Raw genomic sequence first — 18,807 nt, 5'->3', positions numbered from 1 at the left:
ATTAAATGGAGCTGCTTGAAACGGCCATGATGCACTAATAGCTGGACATCCTTGTTACTTATTTGCTTTTTATTCACCTTACTTCGAGCCGTGCAGATAATACCGGACTGACTTGGTGCCTCAACTTAGGTATCTAATTCAACTGAATCTTAATTATTTCTTTTACACACACACATACACACACACACACATACACACACATATCTTATATGATCATCTATCTCCATTTCAGTTAGCAAGAGCGGTGGGTAACAGCAATTTCAATGACATCATGGAAGCCAAATTAGCATTTGACACTTCACTGAAACCAAAGGCGACAAGTGGCATGTAAGTACATCTTCTATCTCTCTTCCTCTCTGTATATGTATATATATATATATATATATATATATATATATATACACACACACACACACACACTGCTACATATCTTTTTGTTTCTACTTGCTGGGTCCCAAGAAAGGTGCAGTGTCTATGGTCTATACAGGCCCTCCAAGACCAGTGAGATTGATGCCATTAATGTTTTTCTCGAGCCTTTGTAAGTCAACACCAATAGAATGTTATGAACAGGAAAGAAATCCTCGCAGGTCAATTTTGCCTTTCATCTTTTAGGTCAGTAACATAAAGTATTAGGAGTCAATTGAATCAACTGACTCCCCCTCACCAAGTTTTTAGGCCTTATGCCTGTCTTAGAAGCAGTCATCACTATTTATCTCCCCAGCATCCACAATTAAAACAATCATGTTCCATGGTTGATGTAACTGACTGAACTCCTCCCCTCAAAATTACTTGTGGTGTTGTGTTATTATTATTAGTCTTAGAGCTGCTGGAATCATTAGCATGTTTAGCCCTTTAGTATTTAAACTGGCCATATCCAGCTCAAAACTATTCTACCAGCTCTATGTTCATGGCCAGATTTGGCCTCACACACCAACCCTACATCATTATTCTAAAAAGTAACTGTAGTTTCATCAAAATCTCAAATCTACAAGATAAGGCAGTAAGTTGGTTGAATCGCAAGGACACCAGACACCAGACAAAATGCTTGCTGGCATTTCGTCCGTCTTTACATTCTGAATTCAAATTCTGCTGAGTTCCACTTTACCTTTCATCTTTTGTAGCTCGATAAAATAGGTACCAGTTGAATACTGAGGTTGATGTAGTCAATATAACCAACTATCCCCCACTCACCACCAAAATTTCAGATCTTGTGCTTATAGCAGAAAGAAACCTATTGTAGACACAAGGCCTGGTGTTGGTGATGATGATGATGATGATCATTGTTTCTGAGTCTTAAATTAGTTTAACAAACCCCTTCATCTCAGAAAAATTCTTGACAGTTTATTTTTGTGTTGTTGCTTCTTTGACCAGGAACAAACGTCGAGAGTTTATCAAGGCGAAATATGAACAGCACAAATATGTGATCCAGACATGCACAGACAAGGAAGACTTGAAACAGGAACTGCAACAAGCAATTGCATCAAAGGACGTGTTTGCACTGCTGCAGGTACATGCTGAGGGATTGGAGCTGATGACGACCCTGCCAAATACAGTAAGTATATGTATATATATAAAATGTGTGTATGTGTGTGTGTATGCTGTTGTTGTTGGGTGGCCTTAATCCAGCAGACCTATGATTACCTTAATGCAGCAGACCTAGGATTACCTTAATCCAGCAGACCTAGGATTAACTTAATCTAGCAGACCTGTGATCAAAGACATTCCAATCATGGCAATCATGTATTTCTTAATTGTATCCAGAACTCTTTACTCTCTTTTACTCTCTTTACTTGTTTCAGTCATTGGACTGCGGCCATGCTGGAGCACCGCCTTTAGTCGAAGAAATCGACCCCAGGACGTATTCTTTGTAAGCCTAGTACTTATTCTGTCGGTCTCTTTTGCCGAACCGCTAAGTTACGGGTACGTAAACACACCAGCACCGGTTGTCAAGCGATGTTGGGGGGACAAACACAGACACACAAACATATACACACACATACATATATATATATATACATTTATACGACGGGCTTCTTTTAGTTTCCGTCTACCAAATCCACTCACAAGGCTTTGGTCGGCCCAAGGCTATAGTAGAAGACACTTGCCCAAGGTGCCACACAGTGGGACTGAACCCGGAACCATGTGGTTGGTAAGCAAGCTACTTACCACACATGACCTCCAGCAGCTTGAATGGCCATTTAGAGATACCTCATTGACTTGTGTGTGAATTCTGCTGTGTCTTTGGTGATACAATATGTATGGTAGGGTATGTTTGTATATATGTGTATCATCATCATCATCATCATCATCATCGTTTAACGTCCGCCTTCCATGCTAGCATGGGTTGGACGATTTGACTGAGGACTGGTGAAACCGGATGGCAACACCAGGCTCCAATCTAATTTGGCAGAGTTTCTACAGCTGGATGCCCTTCCTAACGCCAATCACTCAGAGAGTGTAGTGGGTGCTTTTATGTGTCACCCGCACGAAAACGGCCACGCTCGAAATGGTGTCTTTTATGTGCCACCTGCACTGGCAATGATCTCGCACGAAAGATATCATGTGTCGCCCGCACATGAGCCAGTCCAGGGGCACTGGCAACGATCCCGCTCGAAAGATTTCATGTGTCACCCACACAAGAGCCAGTCCAGGGGCACTGGCAACGATCCCGCTCGAAAGACCCCATGTGTCGCCCGCACACAAGCCAGCCCGGGGGCACCGGCAACGACCTCGCTCGAAAAACCTCATGTGTCACCCGCAAGCCGGCCCAGGGGCACCGGCAACGATCTCGCTCGAAAGATTTCATGTGTCACCCGCAAGCCGGCCCAGGGGCACTGGCATCGAGCCCGCTCGAAACATTTCATGTGTCACCCGCACAAGAGCCAGTTTGTGTGTGGCAACTGATGTGTACTTGGTTGGTGCAGGATGTATGGTTGTGTATGTGTGTATAGTACCTGTGCTAGTAGCTTGTATGCGTATATACTGACAGGTGAAATAACACAAATGGAATGAGGGGAAATAAGTGAAAGATAGATGTAAACATGTGAAAAACAAAATAGGAACTTTGAAAGGTGTGTTTATAAAACTAGTTTTTGAAAATCAAATGGCTATGGGGTTCACTAGAATAAAATAGTAATCCAAGGGATGTGAAAATGGTTGAGAACCACCAGCCTGTATTATACTACATATGGCATATGGCATAGTGGTTAAGAGTGCGGGCTACTAACCCCAAGATTCTGAGTTCGTTTCCAGGCAGTGACCTGAATAATAATAATAATAATAATAACAATAATAATAATAACAGTAATAGTTATAGTAATAATAATAACAATAATAATAATAATAACGACAGTAATAGTTATAGTAATAATAATAACAACAACAACAATAATAATAATAATAACAGTAATAATAATAACAACATGGAAAAATACCTTAGGAATGAGAACCCAGGTTCGAAATTTTCCCAAGACACCTAATGAAGGCTGGAGGGTATATCAACCGAAACATTGTGTTAACAACAAACAAGCAAGGACAAATATCCGTCAAATGTAAATAATGTACATGTGTGTTGTTTAAGTACCCTGTGACCTACATACAGCCACCTAGGGATGATGCATTATATGTTCCATAATTGTATTTTTCAGGAGAATGATGAAACTTCACTGCACATGGCAATTAGTCAAGAGGATGGAAACAGCTTACATATGGTGGACTTTATTATACAGAATAGCAGTATGTAAGTATGGGGGCTGAGGTGATGGTGAAGGTGGGTTAAATTGTGAGTTTGATTACTGGGTGGTGACCAGTTTTAGTATTGAAATCATTGGTCGTATGTAGTATGTGTTGGGTTCATGACTAGGTGAGGTTTTTCAACACTTAATATCCAGATGTACAGCATTTGAACTACTCAGTCTCCCAATTTAATATCAATAATATTTGGACTATATGTGTGTGTGTGTGTAGTTTTTCAACCTTCCACCTTTTATATCTACTTCTTTCTCACTTTTTCTCTCATCCTATTGTCCCATTTTTAGTTTCTTATGCTATGTGGGCAGTACCTGATGATTGTGGTAGGATACCAGACATGTTAAAAAATACTGTCTGGCATGCTCTCAGCACATGAAACTAATAGTAGCACATAAAATCATATATTGGGTTTATTAAATAATATTTATCTTTCACCATATGGAATACTTTTTTTGATGATCTTACCATCACAGAACAGTACACTATATATATATATATATATATATATATATATATATATATATATATATATATATATATATAGACAGAGAGAGAGAGAGGTACACATGCACAATACCTAGAAGATAAATCTCCTAGTTTTATATGAGCAACATTTGCACTGATTAATCTCTCTAATATATATTTTACTCTGTGGAAATAATCATATTCCTAATTCTATATGTACAACTGCTCTTGTCAGTCTTTGATTTATATACCTACAGTTTTCCAACTAATCAGTTTCCATGTTTCTATTTACAATATTTAGATATTTATATAATGTAGACATGGTAAAACACTCCTGGTTGTATATCGAGAACATCTCAACTCACCAAAACCCTACTTCGTATCTATAACATTTGTATGGGTAAAACTCCCAATTTTACATTTACAATATCTGAACTGGTCAATCTCTAATATTCTTTAAATATTTTGGTCGTGTCATGACCATCTCATTTTTTTTTTTTTGTCATGTGTACGTCTCAGACTACATTATTCAGATTTAAGGAAGATTTAGCTTGTATTTCTAGCAAGCTGAGCTAACACATTGGGGCTCTTTCATTGATTTGTCATTAGTCAGTTTTAAACAAGGGTATTTTGTTTTGGTTATGCTGTTATTCGTTTCTTATATTCTTGTATGTATGTGTGTGTGTGGCCTAATGAGTCATAGGACCTAAGACGGTAATGTGCTGGGGTTGATAGTGATGATGATGATGATGATGACGACAACATCTGTGTGTGAGTGTTTTAATTGAGTTATATGACAAGGCTGACATGGTTTCATTCTAATTGCAGTTCTAGTCTGGATAAACGAACCAAAGATGGCAACACAGCTCTCCATTTATGTGCTCAACTCAACAAATCTGAATGTATAAAGTTGATACTGCGTACCAAACCAGACATGGCTTCACTCGAGAACAATGCAGGCCAAGCTCCTCTAGACATTGCCATTGAAAATAACCACCAACTTTGTGCTGAACTGGTCAGTCATCACCACAGCATTTCCTTTCTATCTTTCTTATAAATTTCACGGGGTGTGCGACACTCCTTTATGGGATATATTTTGTGTAGCAAACCTAATGATGTAACAAAGCAATACTGTTAGAGGGAGTGGCTTGTGTAGCATGTCCAATGATGTAATATATAGTTATATATAGTAAATATGATGCCCGTGTGTATAAAACGAGGCAGTGAGCTGGCAAAATTGTTAGCATATCAGACAAAATGCTTAGCAGCATTACTTCTAGTTCTTTACATTCTGAGTTCATATCCCACCTTGGTAAACATGTGTAATGATATCTATATTATTGTTGTTGTCTATATTGTTAAATAAAGGCAGTGAGCTGGCAGAATTGTTAGCATATCAGACAAAATACTTTGCAGCATTTCTTCAGGTGCTTTACATTGAGTTCAAATTCTGCTGAGATTAGCTTTGCCTTTCTTCCCTTTCGTGTCAGTAAAATAAGGTACCAGTCAAGAACTGGGGTCATTGTAATCGACTTGTCCCCTCCCCTCCCCTCAAAATTTCTAGCCTTGTGTCAAAATTAGAAAGAGTTATTGTTATTAAGGTGGTGAGCTGGCAGAATCATTAGCATATCAAGCAAAATGGTTAGCAGAATTTCTTCCAGCGCTTTATGTTCCAAGTTCAAATCCTGCCAAGCCACCGAGTTTAACTTTGCCTTTCAACCTCTCAGGATTGATCAAATAAAGACCAATACTGATGTTGATTTAATCAACCTGTTCCCACCCCTCAAAATTGCTAGCTTTGAACCCAGCAACAGACCAGACTCTTATTCAAGGGAATGTTGTGATCTTGATCACATATTCACTATGGAAACTGGATAATCAGCCCCGTGAGTTCTAGGGCTCAAGACAAAAAAGAGTATGTAAAACACTGTTACAGTAAGTGGCTTATGTAGTAAATTTAGAAATTCTAGGTGTGTAACACAATGTTACCTGAAATAAATTGCATAACATAAATTGACCTCAAGGATCACTACCTGAAAATAAAGAAACACATTTCTTATTGATATCTGATTCTTAATTATTTTCCATCTATAAGGAATGTCTCACTTCATAAAATGTTAGATTAATATCCCTCAGGTTATGTCATGCTGATGATTTCAAAAAAAGAATGAAATGGTACTATGCATGATTACTACTGAATAGAACTTTGTAATAAACAACAATAAATATATAAATAAATGAATAAGTATGCAACTGGTGTTGCTTTGTTTACGTTCCTCTAACTTAGCAGTTTGGCAAAAAAAGACCAATATAACAAATACCAAACTTTAAAAAATAAGTACTGGGGTCGATTTGCTAAATTAAAACCCTAACCCTTCATGGTGGTGCCTCAGCACATCCATTGTCTAGTGACTGAATCAAGTAAAAGATACAACACCTCACTGATCATTCTACAGGGTGTCCACAAAGTCTGGGTACATGGGGATTAACGCATCCTTTAAGAAATTATTATTTCTTATATTTAATTGTTTATGTTATGATTTTATTTACTCCATGTATCCAGACCTTGTGGACACCCTGTATATTCCATTCTCATCCCACCACCACATTAATATAATCCCATACTGCACCATACCATCACACTGCAACCACGCTGCCGGTACACTACTTCACACTACCAAATCACTACCACTCCACCACAACACTACTTCACCACCACCAACACTACCACCACCACCACCATACTGAAACTCCATCACTTCTATAATTTCAGATAAAAGCTGCTTTGGAGAACAGAAAAGATTTATTTGAAAACGTCAACATTGACTGGGATCTTATGGTGGTAAGTTTGGGATTAATCCCATCCTCTTCTAGATATCATGACTGGTAAGAAGGTTGGAATTGCCCTTGTCTGTCTTTTATGATTCTGATGGTAAGTTTGGTTGGATCTACTGCTTTTGTTATCAGGGGTTGTCTCTCATTCTTTAGATATCATAGCAATGAATCTGGATTGACTTTCTTTTGTTGGTTTATTGCTGTGCAGTTGTTATGATTTTTCCCAGTGGAATAAATATAATTCCAGGAGAAAGAGGGGATGTTTAATGTTTCGGGCAGGAATTTTTTTGTTGGAGAATATTAAGTTTGGAATTGACTCTTTCACATTATAGTGTGAAACTGACATTGCTAGCAACTGATTTAGAACAACTATTTTGTAGCTGGCAGCTTATTAAGGCAAGTATTTTATTGCTGGCAACTAATTAAAGCAACTATTTTTTTTTGCTGACACTGACCGAAATAACTATTTCATTGCTAGCAACTGATTAAAGCAACTATTCCATTGATGGAAACTGATCAATATAACTATTCCATTGCATATAAACTGAATAATACCAACTTACAGATTACTAGTATTTTGGCTATTGACTATTGGCAACTAACATATTGCATCAGCTATTTGGTTTCTGGCAACTGAATAATTGAAATTAGAGATTGTCGTCATCTTTGCTATTGAAGATTTCCAACAAACATTGCAACCAGTTATTTGACTATTCAAAACTGAATAATAGCAAATGACAGATTTCTAAAGGCTCTATAATAGTAATAACTAAATTTGTTGCTTGTAATTGAATAACAGCAACTAACAGATTACTGGCAACTGAATAGCAATTTAAAGATTGTTGACAACTAAATAACAACAGCTGATTGATTCCTGGTTCTTGAGCAGATGAGGTTTTCAAATTTCTTGCCTGACCACCAACTGTACAAATGATTTGTTTGTAGTGATCAAATGTTTGCGTTGTACCTTAACTCCCTCCCTTCATTGAATTGAGATTACCTGTACAGGTGCACAGTGTGCCACATGTCAGGTGTTGAAGTAATCACAGGGCAGTGAAATGATGTGTTTTGCTCAAGAACACAACGCACTGTCCAGTCCAGGAATCAAAGCTATGACCTTGAATCCACTAGGCCATGCACCTTGGTCATTGAATAATGGCCACTAATTGATTGCTGGTCATTGCTCTCTAGTTAATTTCTTCACCTCTGCTCTCTCTCTATTTAATAATCTACAACAGATGTGTGGATGGGTGAGGGTATATTGTTACTGCTGTTACTATTTCCAGCCTGTCAATCTGTCTTTGCATATAAGCATCATGTATAAATGTCCATTTGTGAAGCTTATTTTAAACAACACAGCTCTCACTCCTCCATTTGGGAAGGCAACAAGATAACAAATATTACCAATCTAACCATTTTCTTTGTCTGCTATTCCTGAGAAGGTTGTAGGAGTAAGAGTCCTCAGGTACTTCTTCCATAAGGTCCTATCGGAAGCAACCATTGTTACACTTTCTGGGTGAATTCCTAAGCAAGCATAACCAACTGAGATTATGAACATTATCCAGCCATCTTGTTCTTGGTTAACCTCTAGGTCTCCTGTCAGTTGGCTCTACTTGAAGAATCCATCTTGTAATTCTTTCCTGTGACATTCTAATCACATATCCATTGTACCGGTGCTGTGATCTCTCCATGCAGAGAAGTACTGTATATATTTGTGGATAGGTCACACCCTTAGTTTGGGGTTGTCAAAGTTGGTATTTGTGGTTGACTCGCAGATAGGTTGCACTATAATCTGGGGAGTTACATGGCCCTCTTTTAATGTAAATATGACTTATATTTGAATCAATGTTGTCAAAAAGACCAACATGCAAACTTCCAGTTTCTGCTTTCTAATAAACAGATGTCACAAAAATGTAAAACCCAGGCCCAGGGTACATACCTGGACTACTGATATGCTGTTATCTACTTCAGATTCCTGTGATGTTGAGTGGATTTGGTCTCACCCCTGATTTTTATCAAAGTTTTTGGTAAAAAAAAAGTGTGACCTATCCATGAGTATTTATGGTAGCAGCTCAACCTGGAGAGATTCTTTGATCTCCAAGCTATGCACCATGTGGATTAACATTACTCTAGAGGTCTTTTCGAGGAACCCTATTTCTACCGTTTCTATTCAGGATCATACTCTTCTGGTCATTACCCAACATTCATGACCAAATTGAAGAGAGCAAGTTTCAGCTTTTTACCAACCTCTTCTCTTCTGAGGATTAAATACTGGCAGATGTTACATTATTATAATCATCATCATCATTATCATTATTATCATCACCACCATTAGCACTAACATCTCAATCATTATCATCACCATCATGACCACACCTCTACCATTATCATGACCACCACCACCATTGTTGTCATTGGATTGATCATCAGTGAATTATAATCAATATAATAAATATTACATTGCAGGAGGAGCCCCAATGTCAGCTTGACTGTTATAGTGACGATGATATTGATGTAAGTAACATTTCTATTTCATTTATCTGAGGTGACTATCTATTGTGTGTGTGTGTATTTTTATATGTTGTGAATGCCAATATATCTTTGGTGGCTGACCCTACCTGTTGTGACAATCTGTATATAACCCCCCTTGTTATTGTTTGTATAAAAGTTGTGTCTATAAAACAACATGTATCAATATTGAGCATACATATGTGGAGATATTAGATATGTAAATATGTGTCGTGGGCCCTGAAAGGATTTTAAAGTTTGGCATCTAGATTCAAGTTTTTAAATGGAGCTGGTCTTAGATGCCATTTGATAATAGAGATACATCCCTTAGAGACAATCTCAATACATCAAGAAATAATGTTGTACACTATTAGACATAGCTGTTTTTGTTTATGATGTTCAAATATATGCCATTGGCCATTCTGAGATATTTTTCTTGGTTCATTTTTCTTTTACCCTTTAGCATTCAGATTTCTTTGTCAAGTGTAATGCTTATTTATTTACATTGTTTTGAATGGATCATGCAAGGTCTTGTAGCCTTGAGGTTTCGATATTGGGAGGGTTTAATCTTTGGAGTAACATTGTAAGGTAGGTGTGAGAAGCCAAATCTGTCTAGTTTTAGGATTAAACAAGTAGAATATTTAGGCCAGATATGGCCAGTTTAAATGCTGAAGGGCTAATCTTGTAATGTTGATTGGTTCATTGATAAACCTTTGACATGTCAATCGTACCAGTTATTTTGTTGATTGAATCAACTGGAACCATCATTGTTGAAACTGACATTGTCCCAATTTATCTAACCTTAGGAATAAGTGCAAAATAATGTAGAAGAGTGCCCCTATGCAGACACATCATCATCATCGTTTAACGTCCGCTTTCCATGTTAGCATGGGTTAGGGTTAGGGTTAGGGTTAGGCTCCAATCTGATTTGGCAGAGTTTCTACAGCTGGATGCCCTTCCTAATGCCAACCACTCCGAGAGTGTAGTGGGTGCTTTTATGTGCCACCGGCACATATGCCAGTCAGGCAGTACTGGCAACGGCCACGCTCAAAATGGTGTATTTTATGTGCCACCCGCACAAGAGCCAGTCCAGGGGCACTGGCAACGATTTCACTTGAATATCTTTACATGTGCCATCTGGCACAAGTGCCAGGAAGGTGATGCTGGGCACAGGTGCCATCATGATTTTGCTTTCGCTTGCCCCAATAGATCTTTGCAAGCCAAGTTTCGTTTCCAATGAAGGAGACGACGTTGGCATGGGTGCCAGTCGTCAAATTTAAAGAGAAGATATATTCACACACATATATAGAGTGTGTGTGTGTGTGTAAGGGGGAAGGAAGGGAACAAGAAGAGAAACATTAAATGTCTTATGTCAAATAAGTCAGCATCAAATCAGTGATGCCGAATAGGCAACGCCAAAACAGGCATGCCAGAACGTCCCATACCCGTTACACCTTGTTGATGTTTTTACCGTTTCTACTATAGGGAGTACCGGAGTACAAGAAACCACGATCGAGACCGTCGAGTGTGATTGGTATCAATGAAACATCAAGTGCAGCCTCAGTTTCTCGAGAGGCTGTCTATCGAGATAAGGGAGAACTTGAGACCAGTCGGCCCCCGCCATTGCCACCACCTCTAAACAAACCGACAAGTAAGCCATGTTTCCACTTTCAGTTTTCTTTGACCCCCTTTTTTTATGGCCCCCTTCGCACATGCTCCTCCCTTTGCATTTCAAACATTTTCAAACTATTTTGCTATGTATGATTTATGGTTGGTTTTTTTTTTGGTTTTTTATTACTTGTTTCTGTTGTTGTTGCTGTTGCTGTTTTTTGTTGTTCTTGCTGTTGTTATTGTTGTTCATGCTGCTGTTGTTGTTGTGGTGGTGATGTTGGTTGTTTTGTTGTTGTGCAGTGTTTCTTGTGATCATGTCCACCTTGTTTCTGCCTGATGAAAATCTAGAATATTCTCTCTCAAAAAAAAAAAAAAAAAAAATAAATAAATAAAAGACATCAAATATTTCAGTGTGAAACAAAAATAAAAATAATGTTGAAAAAGTGAATAAAAAAAAGAAAACAAAAAAAAGAAAAAAGGGTTATTTTATGTCCCATCCCCCACCTATTATGGACGTGTCCAGATAATTAAATTCAGCTAATTATGGTCTATTTAATCAAAATTGGTGCTGCTTGTTATTAACTTGGGACAATTCCTGTACACTTCAATTTGACCAGACATTCTTCATTTAATTTAGCCAGCTCTTGTCCACTTACTCTGGACAGCTTCTGCTAATACTTCTCTAAATGTTGTCTTGCACACTCTCACACATTCAACACACATTGTCACAACTGAATAAGAATTTACAAACCTACACATGCATTCACACACAGACGTGTGCACATGCTCACATATATGCAATGCATACAAACACATATGCATAAACTCACATACAAAATGGATACATGTAATATTGGTGTTATTAATATTATTATTATTATTATTATTATAGTCTACCAGTACAGTTAAGAGTACCTTAGGTTTCAAAATCTATATTTAAGGACAATTATTTAATGCCTACATTTCTCATTAGTCCCAATTAAGATGGTGATGTTAATTTGAGATCATCATCATTTAGCGTCTGCTTTCCATGCTGGCATGGGTTGGACGGTTTGACAGGAGCTGGTTAGGCAGGAGACTGGACCAGGCTTCAGTGTCTGTTTTGACACGGTTTCTACAGCTGGATGCCCTTTCTAACACCAACCATCCCACAGAGTGGAATCATGTGATTCAAAGGGACAGAATTGATCTGGGTACTGATGAAAGATCGATTAGAAACATAGGCATTAAATGACTGTCTAGAAAATATGGATTTTGAACCCTAAGGTACACCTGACTGTGCCAGTTGACTACATTAATAATAACATTCAGCTCTGACTATACAGAGCACTCTTCTTTCACTTTTGACTTTCAACAGAAACTTTTGATACTACTACATATATATATATATATATATATATATATATATATATATATGTAGAATTCCTAATATATATATATATATATATATGTAGAATTCCTAATATATATATATATATATATATATGTAGAATTCCTAATATATATATATATATATATTAATTACCACATCTGACTTAACTTAGATGTGTCATTAAGAACATTGTAGACTGCATAATCCTCCTGTTACAACAGTGCCGTCTTCCAATGCTGATGAAATTTTGTTTACTAATATAATCTGTCCTCCTTCAGCACTTCACATCGATATGAACTGATTCCTGAGGGCAGCTATCACAGTCCAGTCTACAGCACTCTTAACAAAACACTGAATTTAGTTGGATACGAAAATTGATATTTGTTACAAAGTTTGTTTCCATCACTAAAAACTAATACGTATACATTCTTTGGAATAATTTTGGACATCATGTCATTATTTCCTTTACAAATATTCACAATATTTCCAGAAAAAGATTTTTTTTTTTTTATGAATATAGAAATAATTTTTCTTTGTTTGTTTGATATTCTAATACTCTAATTAATTAGTGATTACACTGTATGATTATAGCTTAATTAGTTTTATTAATTTTGATTATGTGATCCTATTCTGGAATCTTGTAGAATCTAAGCTGAGATTCCATCACTAAAAACTAATACGTATACATTCTTTGGAATAATTTTGGACATCATGTCATTATTTCCTTTACAAATATTCACAATATTTGCAGAAAAAGATTTTTTTTTTTTGTATGAATATAGAAATAATTAGTTTTTTTTTTTTGTTTGATATTCTAATACTCTAATTAATTAGTGATTACACTGTATGATTATAGCTTAATTAGTTTTATTAATTTTGTTTATGTGATCCTATTCTGGAATCTTGTAGAATCTAAGCTGAGATCCTATCTATCCCGTAGCAAACTGAAGTCAGGTAAGTGTGCAAGCAACTTGCATGAGGCTCAGCACAGTGAAGCTGCTGCCACTCTTACTGCCAACATCCGACTGTTATTTCTTCCAATTCTCATCATGGTGCTACTCCTTCGTTCACCAACACTAATAATTAACCTGGTTTCTTCTCTTGACAACAAAGCAATATTTGAAATCAACTGACATTGGTGTAACTGGAGTGTGTGCCACTCAGTGCAACCCTTGGGTTTGTCACCCACCCCCACCCCCACCCCTGGGTCCCCTAAACCTATATAGGTTTATACAGCAGACCTCCAAAGTGCCATCCTGATAAAAGCGTTACCTGGGGTGCCTTTCCTCCTACCTACTGTCAACAGATTTTATGTTGGACATAGCTTGCTGTTACAGTATCATTACAGTCCCATTGAAGGGGTTACACATCCAGGGATTTTCTGTTACATTCTCTGGGGACAGTTTAAAACCTTTGATGAAAAAAAGGTTTTTCTTGAAGATATATTTAAGCTATTGGATTTGTGATTGTCCCTTCATACATTTTAAAGGCATAAGTGGTGTAAGCGTATGGCTCAGTGGTTAGAGTATCAGGTTCACAATCATGAGATAGCTTGATTCCTGGACCAGGCCATGAGTTGTATTCTTAAGCAACACACTTTATTTTAACATTGCTCCAGTTCACTCAGCTGTAGAAACGAGTTGCGGCGTCACTCATGCCAAGTTGTATCAGCCTTTGCCTTTCCCTTGGATAACATTGGTGGCATAGAAAGGAGAAACTGATATGCATGGGCAGTTGTTGGTCTTACATGAACAACCTTGCTTGGATTTGTGCCTTGGTAGGGAACTTTTTAGGTGCAGTCCTATGGTCATTCATGACCAAAGGGGATCTTTACTAAGACGTGTAGAAGAACAATTTTAATTAGGATTAATAATAATCAAATCTTTTGAAGTTGATATTGTTGTTTAGAAATAGCTCTCCCTTGATCAAGCAAACTTAAAATCTAGTAAAACAGACCTGTATAATATAAGCATGTTAGTGTGTGTGTGTGTGCATTTATGAATACATAGTCACATGAGTGTGTGTGTGTGTGTATGCATGTGTATATATGCACATAAGGAGAGGTTCTAACCACAATGAAATAAGACTTAGTGACCAACTGGAGTTATAGCCTGAAATGTAACTCAGTGCTAAATTTAATAACAATGATGTTGATGCTGATGCTAGCAATAGCAATTTTGAACATTAGCAGAAGTACCCCAAATGTGGAGAAAAGAGACAGTTCATAGGACAGATCCTATATTTTGTCCTTCTGTTTTTTTAAAATATGAGGGTGTAGTTTGAGTGGGATTTGGCTGCTATTTCAAGCAGGCCATGTTACCAAGTATAGGGCTCTCCTTATGCTCCCTATAGAATATAAGCCATTGGCAACTTCTCCCTACTGTTCTCAATTCTAGGCTATCTTTTCTGCTTCTCTCCAGATCAATCCCTGCTTTTCTTCAGCTCTCATTTCCCGTAAGGAAGAGGTGGTCCACATTAGTTAGGTTTCTATCCTTTGACCTGCCACACTTAATGAAGAATCCCAAAGGGTAGGGATTGAAGTGGTATGGAGATACATCATCATCATTTAACATCTGCTTTTCATTGTTTGCATGGGTCAGACAAAATTTGTTGAGGCAGACTTTTCTATGGCCAGATGCCCTTCCTGGGACCAACTCTCACCTATTTCCAAACATGACCAAACATGTTTTACATTGATGATGATGATGATGCTCATTTATGACCATCACATGATTTCTAGACAAGGGTAAGCATAAACACAAATACATTACATATATATATGATGGGCTTCTTTCAGTTTCCACCTACTAACTACACTCACAAGCCTTTGGTCGATTTCAGGCTATAGTAGAAAAAAACACTTACCCAAGGTGCTGTGCAGTGGGACTGAACCCAAAATCACTTGGTTGAGAAGCATGCTTCTCAACCACACAGCCACACCAGCTCCTACATAAACAAGCATACCATCATACAAAACACTGTATGCTAAATTTCCTCTGTTTGCCAAGCTATCTGTAATAGGTATTACTAGTTCATTACATGTGGTGGACCAGCAACTTATCCAAGCAAAGATGGATTCTTTGTCACGGTATATCTATTCTGGTCAACTTGCTTCATTTTCTCTAGCTTTAATGAGAGGAATTGGTCCCAAATCATCTGGGAAAGTTACTTGCAATAGCTTGCTGTCCTATCCCAGAGGAGATTTATTTTTGATCACAGTGTACCTTTAGCAGAAGACTTTATTCTACAAGCTTCTGTTCATTTAATTATAATTGCAGAAAATAGGTACCAGATCATCTGGAAAAGTTACTTGTGATAGATTGGTGTCCTATCCAAGTGATTTATTTGTAATTGTATTTAGTATGCCTTCAGTAGAATGCTTTATTCTATATACTTCAGTTCATTTAATTATAAATCTGCAAAAATAGGTACAAGCAATGGGGAATGTCACTGAAAAAAAACTCTTGTCAAGAAATCTTTTCTTGTTACAGCATGTGTGTGTGTGAGAGAGAGAGAGAGAAAGAGAAAGAGAGAGAAGACAGATAAACTGATAAATTAACTTATAATGATGTTAATAACACAATCAAAGAAATCTCCTTTCTCCTACGTAATAATTATCTGTTCCATATCTTAACAGAGTTAATCACAGATCTTTATCTAGACCTACCTCAATTCCTTAAAAATACTTTTAACATTATTTTCTTCTACAAAATATCTGTTGAACTTGTGACACTAGAAGCAACATTGAGAAGTTCTCCCTTCATTGCAAATAATACATAACGAAGGCTAGACATTTCTAAATAGAAACATATTGAAACTAAGAAAAATGCAAATGTGACAAGAAACCAAGCTGGATATACATGACAGTTCTTTAAAATTCTTTTACTTAATAATTACTTATTCACTTACTCATAGTATTTTAAATAAAAGTGCTGGAATGCTGCATTGGGTAATATTTTGTGTTCACTCAAGCTTGAGCACATGTCCATGGGCAGTCTTTTATGTTGTTGGTCAATGGTATTGCAGAGACAGTAGCTTAATTCACCTCTGCTGTACTTGGGTTGTTTCCAGAGTTATGTGCCTTGCCCCAAGTATACTTGCTACCTTTCCACTCATGGATACATCACAAAGGAAAGACAAGTCAATACATTTGTAGCAACCACAGCACCACAGGGTATGCCACATATTGATTATGTACAATATCTCTTTCAGAGTCCCTCCTAGATTTTCTGGAGGAGATTAGCTTTTTTAAATGCTCAATAAATTACCCTGCAAAACAGTAGGGATTTATTTTAGTAGGCTTGTGCAGAGCTAGTCCTACTCTCTTGTCCTTCAAACTTGTATTTGGTGCAATGAATGCCCTGAACCCAGTAGTTACCAGGATGTAGGATTGGTGTGGAGCTATCCTCTCTTAGATGAGACTGAGGTGTCTATGAACGACTTTCCTCTGGAGGCAATTCTGTAACATACTAGCTAACCCACCGCTGAGCTAGGAAAAACAGTGGTTAAGTGGTGTTTCCACATGACTCGAAACACTGGGACTCCTGAACCAGGCTCTCCCTACTGAACATAGATTAAAATCATACCCAGGACACACGTGTGTGTGTATATATATATATATATATATATATATATATATATATATATATATATATATATATATATATTATATATACGAGGGAGTGCTGAAAAGTTCCTGGCTTTGGGTAAAAGAAAATACAGGGGGATCAGTTAATTATGATTTTATTTAACATATTCCTCTCTGATTCACACACTTATTGCAGTGGTCCTTCAGTTTTTCTAAGCCTTGTAAAAGAATTTGGAAAGTTGGGCTTCCAACTAGGCCTTTCACAATACCCTTAATGCCAAAGAATTTTTCAGCATATGTACATGGCAAATATGGCACCTGATAGCAAACCATTCAAAATATTTTGGGGGTGAGATAGAAGAGTGTATAAGTTATTAGACTAATTGCTTGTAGTTCATGATTGCTGGCCCATTGCAGAGGTTTTCTTGTGTTTCTGGAGGAGCAAACACTATAATCAACATCATCTCAGTTTCTTTGGTTGTTGATAATAGTTACCAAATCATCTGAAAATGCTTTCTGTGACACTTTGTTGTCTTATGAATTGATGGATTGGGAGATCTATCTCTCATCATTTTATGTCATGACCTCAGAGCTAAACACAATCTCTTAAAAGCACCCTTGGTATTTGGAGACATTTCATATCTATATGTTACTTTTTAATTAAATGCACACACATGTATGTACACACACACATATATATATATATATATATATATATATATATATATATATATACTTTATTTAAAAGCAGCAGAAATATAACAAAAGACTGTTACTCTGAGTTTCACGTTCCCAATGAACAGGAACATGAAACTCAGAGTAACAGTCTTTTGTTATATTTCTGCTGCTTTTAAATAAAGCATATTACTCTACCTCTGGTATTTGAGTACTCTTTTTCCCACCTTGTTGCACATTCTATGTGCTTACTCCGGTATATATATATATATATATATATATATATATATATACACACACACACATACATACATATCATTCTGCTTAATATTTTGTAAATCTTATTCTAAATTTAACTCTAACATATCATCAAGTTTATTTTATGAATAATAAAGTGATATGGTATCTTGTAATACTGAATTCTATCTTATCTTCTATGATGTATCTTATCTTCTATGATGTATCTTATCTTCTATGATGTAACTTTATCTCAACAACTTATCTTTATATGAGGTCTCATTCTTGTATGCTATCTTAACCTATAACTTCATCTCTCTCCCACTCCAGCCCATTTATATTACTAAACTTCTCAATTATTCAACTTTCTTTTATTGCTAATCTCTTCAAAAGCAGCAAATTCTTTAAAACTTTCCTAAAAGTTTTTTTGTTTTTTTTTTGTTTCTTCTTCACGTCCAGTTTATTGACATTTTTCTGCTAAAATATTTATAGATGCTACACAAGACATACTAAACTCCTTTTGGAGTGGTTCATTTCTTGGATTCAAATGATCACTAAGTGTCAGCTGTGGCTTTTTTAAGAACTGAACACCCCAGGACATCATTATTGTCATCATCATCATCACTGTCATTACCATCATCATCATCATCACTGTCATCACCATCATCATCGTCATAATTACCACCACCACCACCATCATCATCACATTCACCGCCATCATCATCATCATCATCTTCATCATTTAACATCAAGTTTCCATGCTTGC

The 18,807-nt window shown here is 36.8% G+C and overlaps 1 protein-coding gene across 7 annotated transcripts in view; it reads left to right on the top strand.

Annotated features, from left to right (window-relative positions):
* LOC106882879 (arf-GAP with SH3 domain, ANK repeat and PH domain-containing protein 2) overlaps positions 1 to 18,807 on the top strand; it is a 255,065-nt gene that overhangs the window by 190,600 nt on the left and 45,658 nt on the right. For 4 of the 7 annotated variants that reach the window (XM_089351483.1, XM_089351484.1, XM_089351482.1 and 1 more), the window contains 7 exons: positions 233 to 327; positions 1,372 to 1,552; positions 3,648 to 3,739; positions 5,044 to 5,230; positions 6,989 to 7,057; positions 9,517 to 9,564; positions 11,044 to 11,209. In XM_089351483.1, the coding sequence (XP_089207609.1) occupies positions 233 to 327; positions 1,372 to 1,552; positions 3,648 to 3,739; positions 5,044 to 5,230; positions 6,989 to 7,057; positions 9,517 to 9,564; positions 11,044 to 11,209 (838 nt within the window). Of the gene's footprint in view, positions 1 to 232; positions 328 to 1,371; positions 1,553 to 3,647; positions 3,740 to 5,043; positions 5,231 to 6,988; positions 7,058 to 9,516; positions 9,565 to 11,043; positions 11,210 to 13,450; positions 13,496 to 18,807 lie in introns of all 7 variants that reach the window. The other 3 variants (XM_089351481.1, XM_089351479.1, XM_089351480.1) reach the window with 1 other exon arrangement.

The sequence above is a fragment of the Octopus bimaculoides genome, chromosome 4 (genome assembly GCF_046866305.1).
Source record: "Octopus bimaculoides isolate indiv1 chromosome 4, ASM4686630v1, whole genome shotgun sequence".
In the NCBI taxonomy this organism is placed as follows: Eukaryota; Metazoa; Mollusca; class Cephalopoda; order Octopoda; family Octopodidae; genus Octopus; species Octopus bimaculoides.
Note: the sequence above shows the minus strand (reverse complement) of the source record. Positions and strands in the feature narration are given on the sequence as shown.